This window comes from Vicia villosa, linkage group LG2 (genome assembly GCF_029867415.1).
Source record: "Vicia villosa cultivar HV-30 ecotype Madison, WI linkage group LG2, Vvil1.0, whole genome shotgun sequence".
Classification (NCBI taxonomy): Eukaryota; Viridiplantae; Streptophyta; class Magnoliopsida; order Fabales; family Fabaceae; genus Vicia; species Vicia villosa.
This window is the reverse complement of record NC_081181.1, coordinates 43,827,387-43,847,297: the sequence shown is the minus strand read 5'-3', so window position 1 is coordinate 43,847,297 and position 19,911 is coordinate 43,827,387. Positions and strand designations below refer to the sequence as shown.

The window sequence follows — 19,911 nt, the reverse complement described above, 5'->3', positions numbered from 1 at the left end:
GACCTTGTTGAGGGCTGGACTTGGTATTTGGCTGATCTCTCTGGGAACCTACCCCTAAAACTCGAACCTCATGGATAAATGAGTTGTTCTAAAATCCAAAGATACAAAAAGTCTCGGCGGCTACGAACGACCCCATGAGACCTTCTAGAACATACCAATGGGAAGGGTAGGCACCCTAAGCCGTTACGTCGGACCTATGAACCTAGGGCTTATATGCTTACGTGCTTATTATATATGCAATTTATATACTGCGAATGTCTTGCGTTTAATTTTTGCAGGTATTCCTACGCGTTCCCTGGCCTGCAGGGACTCTATTTCCCAAACCGTGTCCTTCCCACGAGGGACATCTTCGTTTACGCACGTCAATTAGCCTCTCGATGGCCATGCGATCTAGTGACTGTCTTGAACGGTCACTCCGTGCCTACGTCTACGCATTCCCTAGCCTATAGGGATTCTATTCCTAAAATCGCATCCTTCGCACGAAGGACATCTACATTTATGCACGTTGATTGGCCTCTCGATGGCCATGAGACCTAGTGACTGTCATGAACGGTCACTCCGCGCCTGCATCTACGCACTCCCTAGCCTGTAGGGAGTTTCCTTTTATATCTTTGTCGTTTTACAACTGCGTGTCCTTCCCACGAAGGACATCTTCGTTTACGGACGTCGGTTGGCCTCTCGTTGGCCATGCGATCCAGTGACTACTTTGAACAGTCACCATGTGCTTACATCTATGCGTTCCCTAGCCTGTAGGGATTATATTTCTAAAAACGCATCCTTCATACGAAGGACATCTTTGTTAGCATACGTCAATTGGCCTCTCGACGGCCATGCGATTCGGTGACTATCTTGAACGGTCACCCAGTGCTTACTCCTACGTACTCCCTAGCCTGTAGGGATGTTCTTTTACGTCCATGTGTTTTACAACGATGCGTCCTTCCACTGAAGGCCACCCTCATTAAAGCATGTCGATTGGCCTCTCGATGGCCATGAGATCTGGTGACTGTCTTGAACGGTCACTCCGTGCTTATTCCTGCACACCCTCTAAATTGTAGGGTTTTGGGACTTCCATCTGTACGTCTTTCATCCCTAGCCTGTAGGGATTTCACTTCATTCGATATCATCCTTAGATAGGTTGTGTTCCGCATAGAGAACCTTCCCACCAAGGACTACTTCATTGGTACACGTCGATTGGCCTCTCGATGGCCATGAGACTTGGTGACTGTCTTGAACGGTCACCAGCCGCTACCTTCTGCATATTCCCTAATCTAAGGGATTTCCATTGGCGTGTCGTAACATCTATCCCGCAAGAATTTCAATAGGGTTTAATGTCGCCTTTAAGGCTATCCCTAGGATTATACGTCACGCGTCTGCATTGCATACAAGGAGTCATAATACAAATAGTCTCTCGCATATCCATGCATTCGCATTTTCATGCAGTCATACATTTGCATCTACATTTGCATTTCTATCTTCACCCGCATCCGCACCTACCGCGCTAGCCGATTTCCCGAGACTCGCAAAAAGAAATCAAAAGGATCGTAGACTATGGAGAAAGGAGGATAAAATATCGAGAATGATCTTAGTCCGACTAAGAAAAAAAAGATGTCTTTCACCATGCCAGCCGCATGTCCATGCCTTGTCACAACTGGATTATAAATACAACGAAGGTCATCATCGAGCAAGGATTAGTTCGGCAAAGAAGTTCCCTCATAGATACACTCAAGGGGTATCTAGTCATAAAGGGGTTCGTCTTAGAACATATCAAATTTACAAGGACGCTCTACGATAACCTGGGCATGGATTAGTCCAATTGGGGCAATGCATAACTACAATGGAAGGAAGGCAACATATGTTAATTCCACACCAAGGGGCAAAAGGGTCATAGGTTCTCTCTATCAATCTACAAACTTCGAAGATTGCGAATGGTGTGATACTATCCTTAGGAAAAGCAAAAGAGGTTCAGTCAAAGGAAACTCATGAAGTTCCGATACGACGAAAACCCACTGCTAACGATTTATTCCCGACAGGTTTGACATGTCCAAGGAGAACTCGAGGTTACCCTTCACTTCTACAAGTTCATCAACTAAGGAGTAAAACAAGGTCGACGGATTTACAAAGGAGATTGTCCCTAGAATTAATAGTTGTTTATCATGTCAGAATTTCAACCCCTACGATCGCTAAGTGTTACTCAAGATAACAAGTTGTACCTTCAGATTAGCAATTCTAATGGGATGACCATGCAGGTTTTGGAGTCAATTCATTCGCCCACTACTACGACTTTCCAGTCGCACACTTCTATTTTTAGGATTATTAACAAACTTAAGGGAAAATGACAAATACAAATAACTAAGTCTCGCTAAACATATGCTTTCAAGGTAAGACCGAACCGACGATGTACAGGCATTGTTTCAATTCCCAAATAGTGGAGATATAAGGATGTTAATCCCTCGTCACCCCCTCGAGCCAGGAGTTGGAGTTTGTTTCTACTTTTCAAATAAACCTTGATTTCAACCAGGGGCAGGGTAGATTTTGACTAATTCAATGGTGTATTTTGGTTGTCAAGAGAATCAATCAATCCAAGCAAGGATTCAAGCATATATTCTTCCTCGCATTCATCCAAGATTGAGGAAGCAATGGAGATAACATTCACAACATCTTCTTCCTCAATACATCATTCAAGATCGAGGAAGTATCAAAATCGAAGCTTACAAATCAAAGTCAACATGGCAGTCACAATATTCAAAATCCAAGGATCAATATTTCCAAAGGAGCATTCAAAACAAAAAGGTGGAAAGCGCCCGCTAAGTCAAAATGGAAAATTGTCATGAAAGAAAACAAAAACGACTTAGGCAAAAATTAGGGCATCCCGATGAATCAAATTCAAAAGAATTGGCTCATGCAAAAATAAGGGATAGAAGAAAAACAAAAGCAAAATACAAAGTACAATCTTGTGACTGCCAAATCATCAAAGCTTCTCATCAATGCTTGGATCTCTACAACATTTTCATCAGTGCCTGGATCTCTACTAAGGCTTCTGCTCAAACATCAAAACTGAAGCGATTCTCTTGCAAACAAAGCACATCCATTGGATTAGGCGAATTTTTAGGATCTGGAGAATATCAAGGAGAAAGGGGTGGGATAAATAAAATTTTGAGCCTTATATCCATTGTTTCTTAAAACATGAACCAGACCAAGTTACAACATTCAAAAGTCCTAATTGAGGCAAGGTTAACTATGAAAGCATATTAAGCAGGATTTGTTATACTGACTCCTATGTTTGTTAAAACTACTTCTAATCACTACGCTTCTTCAAGCATTCATTTCTAATCATCCAGTCCTAATTCATAACGGACTTCGATTTCAAAACATGCATACACATCACATTGGAGTTACTTCTCAAAGGGTACAACGTCATCTACAAGTATACACTTAGCATCGAGGAGACCTCGAAATTGGTTTAATCAAAGGCGATCTTTCTAATAAAGACTCTGGAATGGGGGGAATCACATCTAGGGGGTTCCCCTTAACAAAGGCAAAAACTCAAGGATCGCAGAGGCATACGAGCAAAAATCCTATTAACTGGGGGCATTCTTCCTAAGGTTCAATCGACTTGGGTCACATCTCGAAGCAACAGCAAACAGGGGCATGCTAAACATGGGAAGAATTCAAATTCAAAAGGATAGAACACTATGGATAGTCCTCCATATCCTGGAGATCAAGGGCATACCCTTCAATCTAAACATCGGAGCATATGACAAGGTTATTTCTTGGAGCGCTCCCTTCATGGCTTGGAGGTCATAGGCACATTTCTTTCACTAAACATTGGGGCATTGGATATCAAACCCATAAGGTAAACAATTCAGAGGTTAAAGGTGCGGGGAATTCAAAGGGTTAAAGGTGTGGAGAACCTCCAAAGGTTAAAGGCGTGGAGTATTTCACAAAATCAAACTGGGGCAAGGCGCACAACAAAAGAAAAAGGCGTTCTCACACTTTACAACATCTTTCTCCTAACTACGATCTTCAAAATAAAAAAAAAAACAGGGATTGGGAAGTCGCGCTAGCATCACACCCTCTCCAACAACCCTACAACTCTAGTGAACTATATACTCTTTGGTTACAAACAACCTATCATTGGAGCATCATGTGAATCACGCATTGCATACATCGGTTGATACATTATACCGTACCTTTTTAGGTAGTCTTCTTTAAGACAAAACTCACGATCCTTTCTAGGAGCCTACTCAAGCAGTCTTATTCAAGAAAAATTGTCATCCTTTTCAGGAACCTATTCAGATGGTCTTCTTTAAGACATTATAAGAACCTTCCTAGGTAATCCTTTTTAAGACATCTTTCAGCCTTTTCAGGTAGTCTTCTCTAAGACAAATCGCACGACCCTTTCTAGGAATCTTCTCAGGTGGTCTTCTGTAAGACAAATTGTCATCCTTTTCAGGAACCTATTCAGATAGTCTTCTTTAAGACATTCTAAGAACCTTTCTAGGTAATCTTTTTTAAGACATTCTACGAACCTTTTCAGGTAGCCTTCTCTAAGGCAGTCATCGTCATCTCCAAGAACCTTTTAGGGTAGTCTTCTTCAAGACAGTCCTTTTCTAAGAACGTTTCTAAGCAGTCTTCTCTAAGATAATCATCGTTATTTCCTAGAACCTTTTTAGGTAATCTTCTTCAGGACATTCTTTTTTTAAGTACCTTTTTAGGTAACCTTCTTTAAAACAATTTGTCATCCTTTTCAGGAACCTCTTCAGGTGGTCTTCTTTAAGATATTCTACGAACCTTTCTGGGTGGTCTTTTCTAAGACATTCACTGTCCTCTCCAAGAACCTCTTTAGGTAGTCTTTGTAAAACATTTTCAGCCTTTCCAGGTGGTCTTCTTCAAGACAAATTTCTATCTATTCTAAGAACCTTTCCAGGTAGTCTTCTTTAAGACAAATTTCTATCCATTCTAAGAACCTCTTCAGGTAGTCTTCTTCAAGACAAAATTTCATATCCATTCCAGAAACCTTTCCAGGTAGTCTTATAGAAGACATTACTTCGTTCCACTCATCAATCAACATATACATAAGCATAAGCATTACCCGCGTACATAAACATTACCAAGCCGACATAAGCATAGCCGTGGTGTAGGTGCAAATATGGTTTAAACAGGTGCAATAAAGAGATAAAATCTTGGGGTTGACATCAGCATCAGCATCAACATACATATATACGCATTAGCATATGCATATCATCTAGCGCATTCGAATACTACAAAAGCCCAATTTCCAACCCTCGTGTTGTGATAGGTGAGTCTTCCGACCCTCGAGTCGTGAGTTTCCAACCCTCGTGTTGTGATAGGTGTATTTTCCGACCCTCAAGTCGTGAGTTTCCAACCCTCGTGTTGTGATAGGTGAGTCTTCCGACCCTCGAGTCGTGAGTTTCCAACCCTCGTGTTGTGATAGGTGTATTTTCCGACCCTCGAGTCGTGAGTTGCCAACCCTCGTGTTGTAATAGGTGTCTTTTCCAACCCTCGCGTTGTGATAGGTGTGTTTTCCGACCCACGTGTCGTGAAGCTTCCAACCCTCGTGTTGTGATAGGTGTTTTCCGACCCCTCGAGTCGTGAGTTTCTAAACATATCATTTCCTTTCCGACCCTCGAGTCGTGAATATTTGACATGCTATTTTCTCCGACCCTCGAGTCATAAGTCTCCAAACAGGTGAATCTTTTTCATACAGGTAAGTTTGCTAGAACTATAACAAATGATCTCTTCTTATACAGGTACGCTTGTCAGAACCATGGCAGGTAATTCCTTTGGTGCAGGTGAACTCGTCCGAACCAGGACAAGGAATCCAAATGGCGTAGGAGAAATTTGTCCGAGCCAGGGCAAATGATCCAAATGGTGTAGGTGAAATTTGTCCAAACCAGGGCAAATGATCCAAATGGTGTAGGTGAAATTTGTCCGAACCAGGGCAAATGATCCAAATGGTGCAGGTGAGTTTGCGATAACCCTCGCAAATGATCCTATTGGTGCAGGTGAGTTTGCGATAACCCTCGCAAATGATCCTAATGGTGCAGGTGAGTTTGCGATAACCCTTGCAAATGATCCTAATGGTGCAGGTGAGTTTGCGATAACCCTTGCAAATGATCCTATCGGTGCAAGTGAGTTTGTGATAACCCTCGCGAATGATCCTATTGGTGCAGGTGAGTTTGCGATAACCCTCGCAAATTATCCTAATGGTGCAGGTGAGTTTTCTATAATCCTAGCAAATTATCCTAATGGTGCAGGTGAGCTTGTTAGAATCATAACAAGTGATCCCTCTTACAAGTCCTCGCTATGTAAGACTCAGGCTTTAGCAGGACGATTCTTTTCTCTCACACTCGAGCAAAGGGGTTTTGTAAAGGGTTCTACAACAAAATTTTCAAAGGTTTCTTCAATTGGGTTTATCACGTGAGTCCCTCGGCAGTGATATTCTCCAAAACATCATCAATAACACAAAGGTTTTATCTTTTTTTCAGAGTTACTAACATACTTCAATTGACATAACTAACAATCATGCATCATTCAACTAACATATCTCATTCATACATAATGCATATACATACATTGCTCTCATTTATTTTGAGAAGCTCGCTGCATGATACATCGCATGCATCATAGCATTGCATAAAATTCAGGTTGCCTTTTTAGGCCGTGCTACAATCAAAATCACCTGGTTCCTTCCAAAGGCGTTTGCTTCACACTATGAAAAATGGTATTCACCTCGGGTGGCATCTTTAATCTCATCTCCTACATAATTTCTTCCCATACAAATTTTAGGGCATTTCAGTGTCCAATCATCTTCTACCTTTAGATCACGATAGGCAGACGTGCCTATCTGACTCTACAGGTTTAAGAAGATTGAACAGGGGCAGCTATCATACCCCAAAATTTGCCCTCCTCTTTTCATCTTCAATAAAATCAAGGTTCCAGGGTTTATTCAGACAACATTCTCCTAATCGAGGGCCTCAAAATTAGGGTTTGCAGTTTATCAAAGGATTTCGAATCTCTATGGCCTCAAATGGATCTCAAGGTATCTCATATGTATCAAGGCATCTCCATGTCAAAAGTCAAGCTTCAATTCCAAGGATTGCTCACTCAATGGCTCAGATGATCAATAATCGACTATACTGACCTGAAAGTCAATTATAGTCAAAATACAGTCAAACTTCAAGATTTTTGGTCAACATCAAGTATGTGAGGTTATATCCATCATTTGATCAAAGTTTGATCATGATCCATCAATGAAAAAATCAGAAACGAACAAATACAAAAGTTCAAATTAGGGTTTTTATAGGAGAAAGTCAACCCAACTTTGACTGGCCATAACTTTCACATGGAGCATCAAAAATTTCCAAACCAAAGCCTATTTTGAAGGAAATTTGATTCTTTACAACTTTATCTCTCACAAGCCAAGGCCAGAAATGAATGAGTTGAGAGATATAGTCCAATACATTACAAGTCCTCTAAAAAGTCAACAAGAAACACCTTTTGAGTCAAGGCTCATAAATTGAGCATGGAAGCTCCAATTGAGGTAAAACCAAAAGGAGGTTTTAAAGGACTCTGAGCTTTCCAAAAAATGCCCTAGAACATGGTCATAGGGCAAATAATGAGTGAGATACAATACGCACAAATTGGTCGATCTTCAAGAGATACATAAAAACCTAAGTGCACAACTTTGCATTCTTTGATTTGATAAGCCTAAGATTTTGATTCCAAACAACCTTGTGACCTAAAAAATGACTCTTAAGACCATCCTCATATTTTCATTATTTTTTCTTATATTTATTTAAATTTTATTTAATTAAAAGGCAAATAAGTTGAGTAAATATGAAAATAATTGGATTAATCCACATGAGTTTGATTGTTATGTTTGGAAGGCCCATATTACACTTCATGAGATGCCCAAAAACGTGGAGATTGGTGGAGAAGGAGAGATGACCAATTTTGGAAGGTTTTTATACAAATCATGTAAAGTTACCAAGATCTCATAACCTAAGGATGGAGGCCCACAATTTTAACCTAATTCTGTTCATATATATGCTGAAACATTTACTAATGAGGGGGGGACGAAATTGTGGCAAAAAGAGCTAGGGTTTCTAAGTTCAAAAAAAGACATAAACTTGTAAAACCTGAAACTCTATGTGCAGCCGGTCCAAAAGGATCCCAAGCCTCCAATTATCTTCCTGATATCTCTAAGAGTCGACCAGAATCATCATTGAGGCTCGGAGCAGTGCCAAATTCCTTCCTCCAAGAATCATGTTTAGTGAGATTTCTGAAATTCGAAATTATTATTATACGTATTGTTCCCCTGTTTAATGCTTGTTTCCGTACTCAGGATGTCATATAAACCAGATTAGATCGTTTACATGTAAGGTTTCACGTAAGAATGGCTTTGCACCATTGTTAGGGCTTCAACTTCGTGAAGCTTCGAATGCTATGATACAGCCACTTTCAGGCCAAATGGACATCACCGGTGGATTCGCAGGCCTCGGTTTAGGGGGGTAGGACTAACCTTGAGTGTTTCTTTTGAGTATTTCGCAGGTTGCAATTTTAGGTTCAATCGGAGATGGTGGTGGAAACCACCGGCGGCGGCGGTTCTGCAATTCCCAGGGCTAAGTGCAAGGCGTGCGTGGCATTTCCAAGGAGATTGATTGGCCAGTCAATTCGGCTAAATCCTCTCTCCATCCCTGATTTGCTGGTCAAAAGGTCCGCACACATTTCCCAACTCCTATTGGCTGCACACGAAGTAAAAGGGGGCCCACCACTAACTAAGTTTTGACTTTCAGTCGATCCAGGTTTGTTTTATATATTTATTATATTCAATGTGTTATTCTAACAGCTTGGATGTTTAGCAGAGATGGTTGAAGCATGTAATAGGAATCTAAGAGACCTGGGTTCGATCCCAGGTCATGCGTATTTTGTTGCTATTTTCTCAATTTCTTTGTTAAGACAAGTTCCCAAATCCTGCGCTGCGCACCCCTTGGGATCACCATACACCCTCAGTTATCATCCCCAAGATCTCCTACCATCCAGATATAACGCACACAATATTGAGGGTTTACCATGCACCCTCAAAGGCCAGCCACACAGGATCGCATCCCAGGTTCTATATAATTTTTTTATTTTATTTATTCATTTATTTCTATTTATTTGTTACTTATATTAGGTGATAATTATTTATATTTAATTTAATTTAAGTATTTAATTAGGGTTAGGTTAATAAACTAGGATTAGGTTCAGGATTATCACCCGATTATTCGATTATTTTGGTTAATTAATTTAATTACTTTAATATTAAATATCACAAAAAAATCCTAGGAAGGTTATTGATGCATTAGGGTTTGCCCCAATCCCATTGCCTATTTTGCGAAACATTAACCTTCGATTAATTCTCTCCTCGACCCGACTAAATCTATTAGTCGCATTAGACGAGAGATAAAAAATACATAAATTTAAAACACACTTAATTTGCTGCCCGCGACGATCAATCTATCGATCTGAGTAACCAGTAATGCCTACTAATCTGTTAGCTATACTGATCAAATCTATTGATCACCGCATCTAACAGTGCCAAATCAAATCAGGGTTGTACGCCCAAACACTTAAAACACATCAAACCACAAACCACAGATTTTCATCTCTTCGATACTGCGAAACTACGAAGGTAATTCAAAATACCTTTTCAAAACTGCGAAACGGTAATTCAAAATACCGTCAACACATTCGAACTCTAATTCTAAGGCGTACAACCCTGTGCCCGAACTACGTTGACTCTGATTCTCCCTAAGGAGATACGTAGGCACTTGGATAACCAAGGCGAGTCCCCTTCCCCATAAATCTCAATTTTGCCCTTTTCACTTTTTAAGCTATTATCCTAAATATCTTAGCCATAAGCCTTAACCTTAGATACAAACCTTAGGAAAGGGTTGAGGGTGCCTAACACCTTCCCTCGACCTGATTATAATAACTTACCCCGAATCTCTTAACTGTGTAGGGTTTCCTATTCGCCCTTCAGAATAGGTGGCGACTCTAAAATTTTATATTTTGGTGGGACGGAATTGAGGATTCCCAGTGGGTGAAGATTTGTGGGGTTTTTGGTGAATAAAATCTGCGGATTTTGTCCTCCAAGATTGGTGAATTTTGGGGGTTTTTATCAAGAGACTTCATCAAAGATTCAGGTGAGTGTGAAGATTTAAGAACAAGGGTTCGAGCAATTCAAAACACTGCAGAAAGGGAATCAAAGTGAAGCTCTTGGAAGACACTTGATCTGGCTCAAGATTAAGGGGAAGAAGATTCATAGGATCAACATATTCGGTTTATCGTTATCGCTTTGTTATCTTCTTTGTATAAACTGTTTTCAATCATAATGAAAGACATCCCAATTCCCGTTTGGAATTGGGGGGCAGATGTAGTCGTAGCGAGGACGATCGACGAGATGCCTGAACAAATATCGTGTTCTTATCGCTTTTATCTTTTCGTTTACGTTTCGCTTGTTTATGGTCATAATTGCAAATTGATCAAAGCTTCAAGTGTTAAACTTGTGTGATAAGATTCTGCATAAACACCACAAGTCACCACACCTTGAATTATAATCAATTTGGACATTATCACCAAGTGTTTGATATATTGCTTCAACTGTTATCAAGTCATTGCAAACAAAGTCAATCAAGCAAGTTGTTAAACGATCTATATTAGCTTAACTGATTGATTCTCTAAGCGGTCTTTTCATTGTTAATCCTTAACTGTTTTGTGGTTTAATCACATATCCGATTCTTTCAATAGTGGTTCGGAATAGACGCGAGTCGATCCCGAAATGCTTTCGCCTAAGTTTAAGATAAATCCGAAAAATTCTGAGGCATCTATTCACCCCCCTCTAGATCCTTAAGCCTAGCGTCTAACAGCTGAGACGTGACAAACGATCCATCTCTTTATTTTCTGAAAATTCACACAATAAAAGGAAAGCATTAAATTAAAATCTCGTGGGTTGCCTCCCACGCAGCGCTTTGTTTAACGTCGATAGCTCGACGGCTTAAGAGTGCAATCACTCATGGTGGTCCTCTCGAGAATGACTCCTCAGTTGAACTTTTAATAATCTCCGTTTTCCATGGCCACTTATCAAACCATCTCACATATCCCTTAACTTTTCTTTTCTTTCTTCTGTGGGGTGGTTCATTCTTTTGAACTTGTGGTTGTGGTTCTGGATCTATCCTAAGTATCAGATTTTCAAGTTTGGGCTCAGTGATTTCATCCGCCACCTCAAAGGTTAACCTTACCCTCTTAAAAGTAATGATATCTCTAGTTTCATGGTCCTCTAACTTTCTCTTTTTATGGGAGACTTCAAACAAGCGTGCATTGGTGTCGATATTTTCCAATACCTCCACATACATTTTGGATTGGGAGTTTACATTAGCTTCCACAAAACTTTGCAGGAAAGGAATGGGTGGAGTATAGGTAGGAGGAACAACAATAGGTGCTTCCTTCTCTACCTCTTCGACACTCTCCCTTTCGGGTGGTGTCGGTGGATTTTCCTTAGTCTCTACTCTTTTCTCACCAGAACTCTCCTCGAACTCATCTCCACTCTCCTCAAACTCATCACCTCTCTCCTTAGGATTTTAAATTTGTTATTCACTATTGGTTGTTACAACATCCACTCGCTCCTCCGGGAAGGGTCGTAGAGGGTTTTGTTCAAGCAGGGAGATTTGATTCGCCAAGGACTCGTTGTGAGTCGCTAGGGACTCAACCATAGTAGTCAGCTGCCTAAGGGTTTCATTAACATGGGTACTTTGTCTACTGAACTCTTCATTTTGGACAGTTTGTGTCTCTACAAGGTGCTCCATCATAGATTCTAACCTAGAGTGAGTTAGCGCCTCATAGGAATCCTTCATCGATGCTTCGAAGTTGAAATTATGGGATTCTTGTGGTTCTTCAAAGTGGGTTAGCGTCTCATTTTGTGTTTCCACAAAGCGCTCCGTCATCATAGATATTTCAGTGAAATTTTCCATTAATATTTTAAGGTCGGATTTATATGTTTCTTGTGGTTCCTCAAAATGTTAGTTGTGATAATTGTAGAGGGAATTCGGTTGAGGATAAGTTAGTGTTGAATTGAAATCCTTCATAGATGATTTTAGGTTTAGATTATGGGATTCTTGAGACTCCTCGAAATGTTGGGATTGGTGGTCGAAAAGGTAGTTTGGGTGAAAATAGTGACACAACATTGAAATTCTCCAATAGTATTTTGAGGTCGGATTTATAGGATCTAGGTGATTCCTCGAAATACTGGGAGTGGGGATTGTAGAATAAATTTGGGTGATACATAGTAGTTTAGTAAAGCCAACCTTAGTCTATACAGTGCAACAACGGAATAACAATATTGATTGTTGGTCCCCGGCAACGGCGCCAAAAACTTGATGCGTCCGCAAGTGCGCGAAAATATCAAAGTAATATAAAATATTGTCGAACTATAGAGACCAATGTCAACCTACTGTAATCTATTGTTGCTTTGTAAATCTAAGGCTAATGAATGTTCGATTGAGGGGAAACTAGTAACTAAAATAAAGACTAAAATAATATTTAAGAAATATAAAAGAAAAGAGACAATGGAATGTGATTTCGCGTACTTCGGGAACTCTGTAACTCGTTGGCTTATAATAATTTCAAAAACAAATTTAGTAGAAAATATTAGCTTAAAGACTAAACCTCACACTTCCGTGGTTTTGAATAAAGTCACGCTCTTCAACCGTAAGATTTTGCTTCCGCTCGCCCACTTAAATCAAGGAACGCGTTTTGAAAAGTAAACAAGCTCTAATTAATTCTAAAGCGCTCTCGCTGTGTTTATAATTAATGCCTAGTTTTTACTATTCGGTTCGACCCCTACTCTTCCGCAGTGCTGGTTCGAACCTTAATAGATTTCTCACTTCCGTGACGAAATCGTGGTAGGTAACCTCTCACTTCTGTGACAAAGTTACCTAAATTAATATTAAAAACATAAACCAAAACAGAATTTAATAATAATAATTTAAGCCAACACAATTACCGAGTCCTGTCGAGAACGAAAGTCCTCACATATCGGACTCAAAACAATTTAGCCGGACATATTTGACTTGTTAATTGGACTGTTATTAAAATCAAATAAATAACTAAACATTATTTTTAAAATAGAATAGTAATAGGCACAGTATTACGGTACTGCTCGTACTGTATCAAACACCTAAATACTAGCATATACTAGTTACTACTAATTAACCAAATGACAAAAAGTAGTAACATTATTAAACTAATAAAATAATACTAGATGAATTAACATGTTAAAATATTAAAGTGGTAGTAGCATCGTAAACAAACAATTAATAATAATAATAATAATAATAATAATAATAATAATAATAATAATAAAGCAAGTAAAATAGAACCTGAGAACAAGAATAAACAAAACGGAAAGTTTTATATTAATGACAACAAGATTTGATGATTCAAGAGTACACAAATTGTAGGCCTAATACTAATGGTGTGTGAAATTCTAGTAACAAACAATTGATATCGTATCGGATGTTATGATATTCACTTCAGTATAGATTAGTAAACTTAGCAATAAGTAAACAATAATAGTAATAAGGAACACAGGTGATTGTTTACCCAGTTCGGTGTGTAACTACACCTACTCTGGTGGCTACCAAGCCAGAGAGGAAATCCACTATAAGAGGTATCAATTCAGGATTAAACCAACAATTTACACCCCTCACTTAAAACCTACCAAATGCAATTTCAATCTAATACTAAGACCCGAGTTCCTACTCACTCCTCCTCAATCACAACAGTGATAACAAGACAAATTCAACAAGAATAAAGTGAAGACACACTTAAAACAAATCTTGATTTTGCTTATAAGCCTCAATCAAGGAACATAGCACTCTTGCTTAAAAGCTTAGAGTGACACAACAAGTAACAACTCAATACACCCTACTCCAATACAATTATCAAAGAGACAATTGCTTGGCTCACAAGTAACACTAAGAACAAATAAACCTCAAGTACAAAGTCGCAACACACATAATTCTTCACGATCAAATCTCTACTCCTGAAAGTAGGATTGCCAGTCTTCTTATAGGCAGACCGCGGGCCTTGGGCCTAAAGAACATAAATTAGGGTTAACCAAGTTAACCTAATTTCCACAAATCAGGGTGCTAAAATTCAGGCCAAGGCTCGGTGTCTTACTGATATTCAATCAGCACATAATAGTTAGTTTCCTAAAATATAGACTGAGATAAAGTAGGAAACATAACAGAAACATAACATCACATGATGTTCAGATAATGATGTCAGAACATTCATCTTGACATCAATGAATTCTGTATTAGCTAAAATCACATCTCCTACAAAAAACTACAAATGCATGTCATGACATCAGTCAAGACATCTAAACCCAGAAATATGTTTTACCACAAAATTCAGCCAATCAAAAACATCTACAAACTACCCATTTGGAAATTATTTTGGCAAAAACAACCTGTCAGCTCATCAGAGATCAGAAGCATCAGAAAAGGACAACTAGTCATACAACTAATCATGCAGGAGAGCTAATACCACTACATTACCAACTTCGGAACTCAGACAAAATTGGAACACCATAATTCTTTATCACATTAGGAAATACTTGTTCACATACACAGAAGGGAATACTTGTTCACACACATAACTTCTGGGGTACATCATACTTATCCCCCATTTTGGCCAGAAAGTTGCCAAAGCAACAAAGATATGTAGATTATGATTATAGACCATTAACTAATCAAAATAGAAATCCAGACATAAATCATTAAAAGGAACCATTAAAAAGAGCAGCAAGGCTCTAGTCATCAGAATCCAAGCTGTCTTCATCACCATCCTCGTCTTCATCAGTGCCATCTGCAGGACTGGCAGCTGCTTCTTCCTCTTCTTCTGATTCAGCTTCCTTTTCATCACCTTCTTCAGAACCATCATCATGTTCATCTCCTTCCTCAGGGCCAACATCCTCTTCATTCTCAGCATTGTCAGCAAACTTAACACCTTCATCCATCTCAAGAGAGCTGATCAACTTTTCAAGGTTCAGCTTTCTGGTCTCCAATTCCTTGCAGGTCTCCTTGAGCATAGCAATCACTGCAACGTTACCTGTAGGAGTGCTTTTTTTGGATGTTCCAGCTGATGTCATGACAATGTCAGGAACATGGGTTCCTTGAAACAGTTTATAGTAAAAGGAAAGAGCATTTTCCTTTTTGCAGACAGAGTCATTTTCAACCAAAATTCCTGGGTACTGGTTCAAGATAATGCCACATATGAGTGATGGGAAAGATATGGGGCCCTTCACACTAAAGCTTCCAGCATGCTTCATAGTTTTCTCAAATATATAGGAACCATACTCAAACTTGGATTTTGTTCCAACAGCATAAATGAATCTTCCTAGAACAGTAGTTATAATGGATTTGTGATTGGTAGGCACCCAATTTGCAGCACCAATCTTATGGAACATGGCATACTTCATGCTTAGCTTACTAGCAGACATCTTCCCCTTTAAGGGCCAGCTTTTGACCTGTTTGGCAGTGATAACTTGGCACACTTTGTTATCAGATACTTCTAGTTTAGGCTGAGCTTCATCAGACCTCCCCAAATAGTTATTGATCACAGTGGATGAGAAGGTAACACACCTGCCCATCACATATACCTTCCTAAACTCCTTGGAATTTCCATCAGCACACTCTTCTGACAAGTTCACAATAAACTCTTTCACCAGCATCTCATAACATTTTGAAAAATGAGCAACAGTCTTCATCAAACCAGCATCATGAATCAGCTGCATTATCTTCATGCATTCAAGAGCATTCTGAGCTAACTCTCTTTCAAGGGCCAGCCTCTTTTGGTAGACATATTTCCACCTGTTGACACTTGAAGCATAATGGAACGAAATGTTGTCTATGGGCACATCAGGGACTCTAGCAGCAAACTTGCTAGAAGTAGGCTTCTTCTTGGGAGGAATGTCAGGGACATCACAAGCAACATCAGAGTCAGAGTCAGCAATCACTTTGGCCTTTCTTTTCTTGGGAACCATCTTGCTCTAAGATTTGGTAGGACCAACAGAAGTACTTTTAGGAACAGCTTGCCTCTTGGGAGGGCTTTGGACAGCAACCTTGTTCCCTTTCTTAGTCATTAGCCTTTTGGCTATGCTCGGGTTGACAGAAGCTACCAGATCATTATCTGAGTAGTCATCAAGATTCATAACATTGGTACCTGTACTAGTATCAGTACCAGTTTCAGCATTGTAATTGACATCCTTAGTAACATCAACAACATCAGCATGTTGTACATCATCGTCATCATTCTTTCCTAAGAACTATTCCATTGTTTCAACATCTTGATTGACATCAGGTTCTTTGTTAAAATGGGGTTCAGAAATCAAAGAGTTTAGAGGGATGGATATCCCAGGTACCTCATGTTTTTCATTCAAGATCCTAGTGACTATTTGCGCAATGGCATTATGGACATACTCAGAGCCTTCCCTAGTCAAGTCCTCATGAGGAACAGAAGATGAAGTGTTAGAGGCCTTACCCGAAATAGTTTCTTTGGGTCTTCTTGCATGTGGAGTACGAGGCTTATTCATAGTCAGATCTTCAGCAGTTACCATTCACAATGGAGCAACATCAAGAACCTGGTTAGGGTTGACAGGTTCAGCCCTTGAGACGGATTCAGAATCAGAGATGGAGGACAACTTCTTGGGAGAGGAGGAATCCGATTGTTGAGACATTTTGGAGGGCTTCAAAAGAGTGACTGGGGATTTTCTGTGGCAGTTGATGAAAGTGTGGAAGATGAAAGAGTAGAATGAGCAACGAATGTAAGAGAGATAGCGAGTATAGGAAAGGATTTGATATGATTTCCAAAGGAGAGGGAACTTAATATTCCGACCAATCAGAAGATACTTCAAATACTGAATATTTAAAATGTCCAAAATATTATTCCCAATTAACATTAACTGCTATAATTCCTCATAGTGACATATTCCTAACTTGCCCCTCAAGTTTTCAAATTGAGTAGCATCTAGGGCTTTTGTAAAAATGTCAGCAAGTTGCAGTTCAGTGGCCACATGCTCCAGGATAATCACTTTGTCTTCCACAAGATCTCTTATGTAGTGATGTCTAATATCAATATATTTGGTTCTGCTGTGCTGAATTGGGTTCTTGGAAATATTGATGGCACTAAGATTGTCACAGTATAATGTCATGACATTCTGAGTGACATTGTATTCAGTTAACATTTGCTTCATCCACACCAGTTGGGAACAACTGCTTCCAGCTGCTATGTACTCAGCTTCTGCAGTGGATAAAGAACACAGTTTTTCTTCTTGCTGAACCATGATATGAGGTTGTTCCCTAAGAAGAAACATCCTCCAGATGTGCTTTTTCTGTCATCAGCACTCCCAACCCAATTAGCATCACAATACCCAGATAATATAGGATCACACCCATGAGAATAAAGCATACCATAATCACAAGTCCCATTCACATATTTGAGAATCCTCTTGACTTGATTTATGTGACTCACTTTGGGTTCTGCTTGATATCTAGCACACACACCAACTGCAAAGGCAATATCAGGTCTACTAGGTGTTAGATACAACAGGCTCCCTATCATGCTTCTATACAAAAGCTTTGATCAACACTTGTACCACCTTCATCTTTAAATAGCTTTAAATGTGTGGGTGCAGGTGTTCTTTTGTGACTAGCATTAACCATTCCAAACTTTTTGACTATGTTCTTGGCATATCTACTTTGGGAGAGAAAAATGGAATCTTCCATTTGTTTGACTTGCAGTCCAAGAAAATAGGTCAATTCTCCAACAAGGCTCATTTCAAACTCAGATTGCATTTGATTAACAAAATGTTTAACCATCCTATCTGACATCCCACCAAAGGCTATATCATCCACATAGATTTGAGCAATCATGATTTTTCCTCCTTCATCCTTCACAAAGAGAGTCTTGTATATCCCTCCTTTCCTGTATCCATTAGCAATAAAAAACTCAGTTAGTCTCTCATACCAAGCTCTAGGAGCTTGCTTCAATCCATAAAGGGCTCTCCTCAATTTGTATACATGGTTTGGCAAGTTAGGATCAACAAATCCTTTAGGTTGTTCCACATATACTTCCTTATTCAAGTATCCATTTAGAAAGGCACTTTTCACATCCATCTGGAATAATTTGAACTTCAAAATGCAAGCAACTCCTAATAGCAACCTTATTGACTCAAGTCTTGCAACAGGTGCAAATGTTTCTTCAAAGTCAATCCCTTCCACTTGAGTATAACCTTGTGCCACCAATCTTGCTTTATTTCTAGTTATAACTCCTTTTTCATCAGATTTATTCTCGTAGATCCACTTGGTACCAATGATGTTTGCTCCTTCAGGCTTTGGAACCAATTCCCATACTTCATTCCTTTTAAACTGTTCCAATTCATCTTGCATGAAATTGATCCAATACTCATCAGTCAGAGCTTCCTTCACATTTTTAGGTTCAATCTTGGATACAAAAGATGAACTTGAGATGATCTCTCTGGATCTAGTAATTATACCACTGTTGGGATCTTCTATGATGAGCTCTTTGGGATGATCTTTATGGACTCTGATAGATGGTCCTTTGTTAGGTGCTTCTAACTCAGTGTCTAAAGGTGTAACAAGAGGGTCTTCAGTCTTGACAGACACTTCAGTTTGAGTTTCAAGGAATGTTCCAACATCCTCTGTGACACTTGAGTCTTCATGCTGGTCATCAATAATAACATTAATGGATTCCATCAAGACTTTTGTTCTGGAGTTGAATACTCTATATGCTCCACTATTTGTAGAGTATCCCAAGAATATCCCTTCATCAATTTTGAGATCCATTTTTCTTCTTTGTTCACGATCTGTAAGAATGTAGCATTTGCTTCCAAATACATGAAAATACTTTACACTAGGTTTCCTTCCTTTCCATACTTCATACAGAGTGGAGGAGGTTTCCTTTCTCAAGGTAACTCTGTTGTGAACATAGCAGGCTGTATTCATTGCCTCAGCCCAAAAGTGTATAGGTAATTTGTTTGCATGAATCATAGCTCTAGCAGACTCTTGAATAGTTCTGTTTTTCCTTTCCACTACTCCATTTGCTGAGGAGTAATAGGTGAACAAATTCATGACTGATTCCATCAGATGAGTAGAATTCAGCAAACTTGGAATTTTCAAACTCCTTTCCATGATCACTTCTGATTCTGACAATACCACTTTCTTTTTCTCTTTGAAGTCTTGTACACAGATCTTTGAAAACATCAAATACATCTGATTTTTCTTTGATGAAACTTATCCAGGTGTATCTAGAGTAGTCATCAACAACCACATAAGCATACTTCTTCCCACCAAGACTTTCTACCTGCATTGGTCCCATCAAATCCATGTGCAACAGTTCCAGAATTTTGGAAGTGGTAAGATGTCTAATCTTTGGATGTGACATCTTGGTTTGCTTGCCAACCTGATATTTACCACAGGCTTTTCCTTCATCAATTTGTAGCTTTGGGATTCCTCTCACCGCTTCCTTGGATATGATCTTTTTCATCCCTCTTAGATGAAGATGTCTAAGTTTTTGATGCCACAGTTTAACCTCTTTTTCTTCTTTGGCCATAGAACATACAGAGGAGTAATTTAAGAATTTAGGCTCCCATAAGTAGCAATTATCCTTAGATCTAGATCCCTTCATGACTTCCTCATTTTCTCCATTGGTGACAACACATTCTTCTTTAGTGAATCTGACATTGTACCCTTGATCACATAGTTGATTGATACTAATAAGATTTGCAGTCAGTCCTTTTACCAACAAAACATTATCCAGATTTGG

General features: G+C 39.3%; 1 protein-coding gene across 1 annotated transcript; it reads right to left on the bottom strand.

The window, feature by feature from the left end:
* Positions 1 to 14,878: 14,878 nt before the first annotated feature.
* Positions 14,879 to 16,111, bottom strand: LOC131648943 (uncharacterized). Its single transcript, XM_058918680.1, has one exon. It carries the CDS (start codon positions 16,109 to 16,111, stop codon positions 14,879 to 14,881), a length of 1,233 nt encoding a protein of 410 aa, XP_058774663.1.
* Between the last annotated feature and the right edge of the window lie 3,800 nt (positions 16,112 to 19,911).

Bases quoted from the DNA above. Each gene is read 5' to 3' on its own strand.
- LOC131648943 (XM_058918680.1), bottom strand. From the start codon at position 16,111: ATGGTTCCCAAGAAAAGAAAGGCCAAAGTGATTGCTGACTCTGACTCT.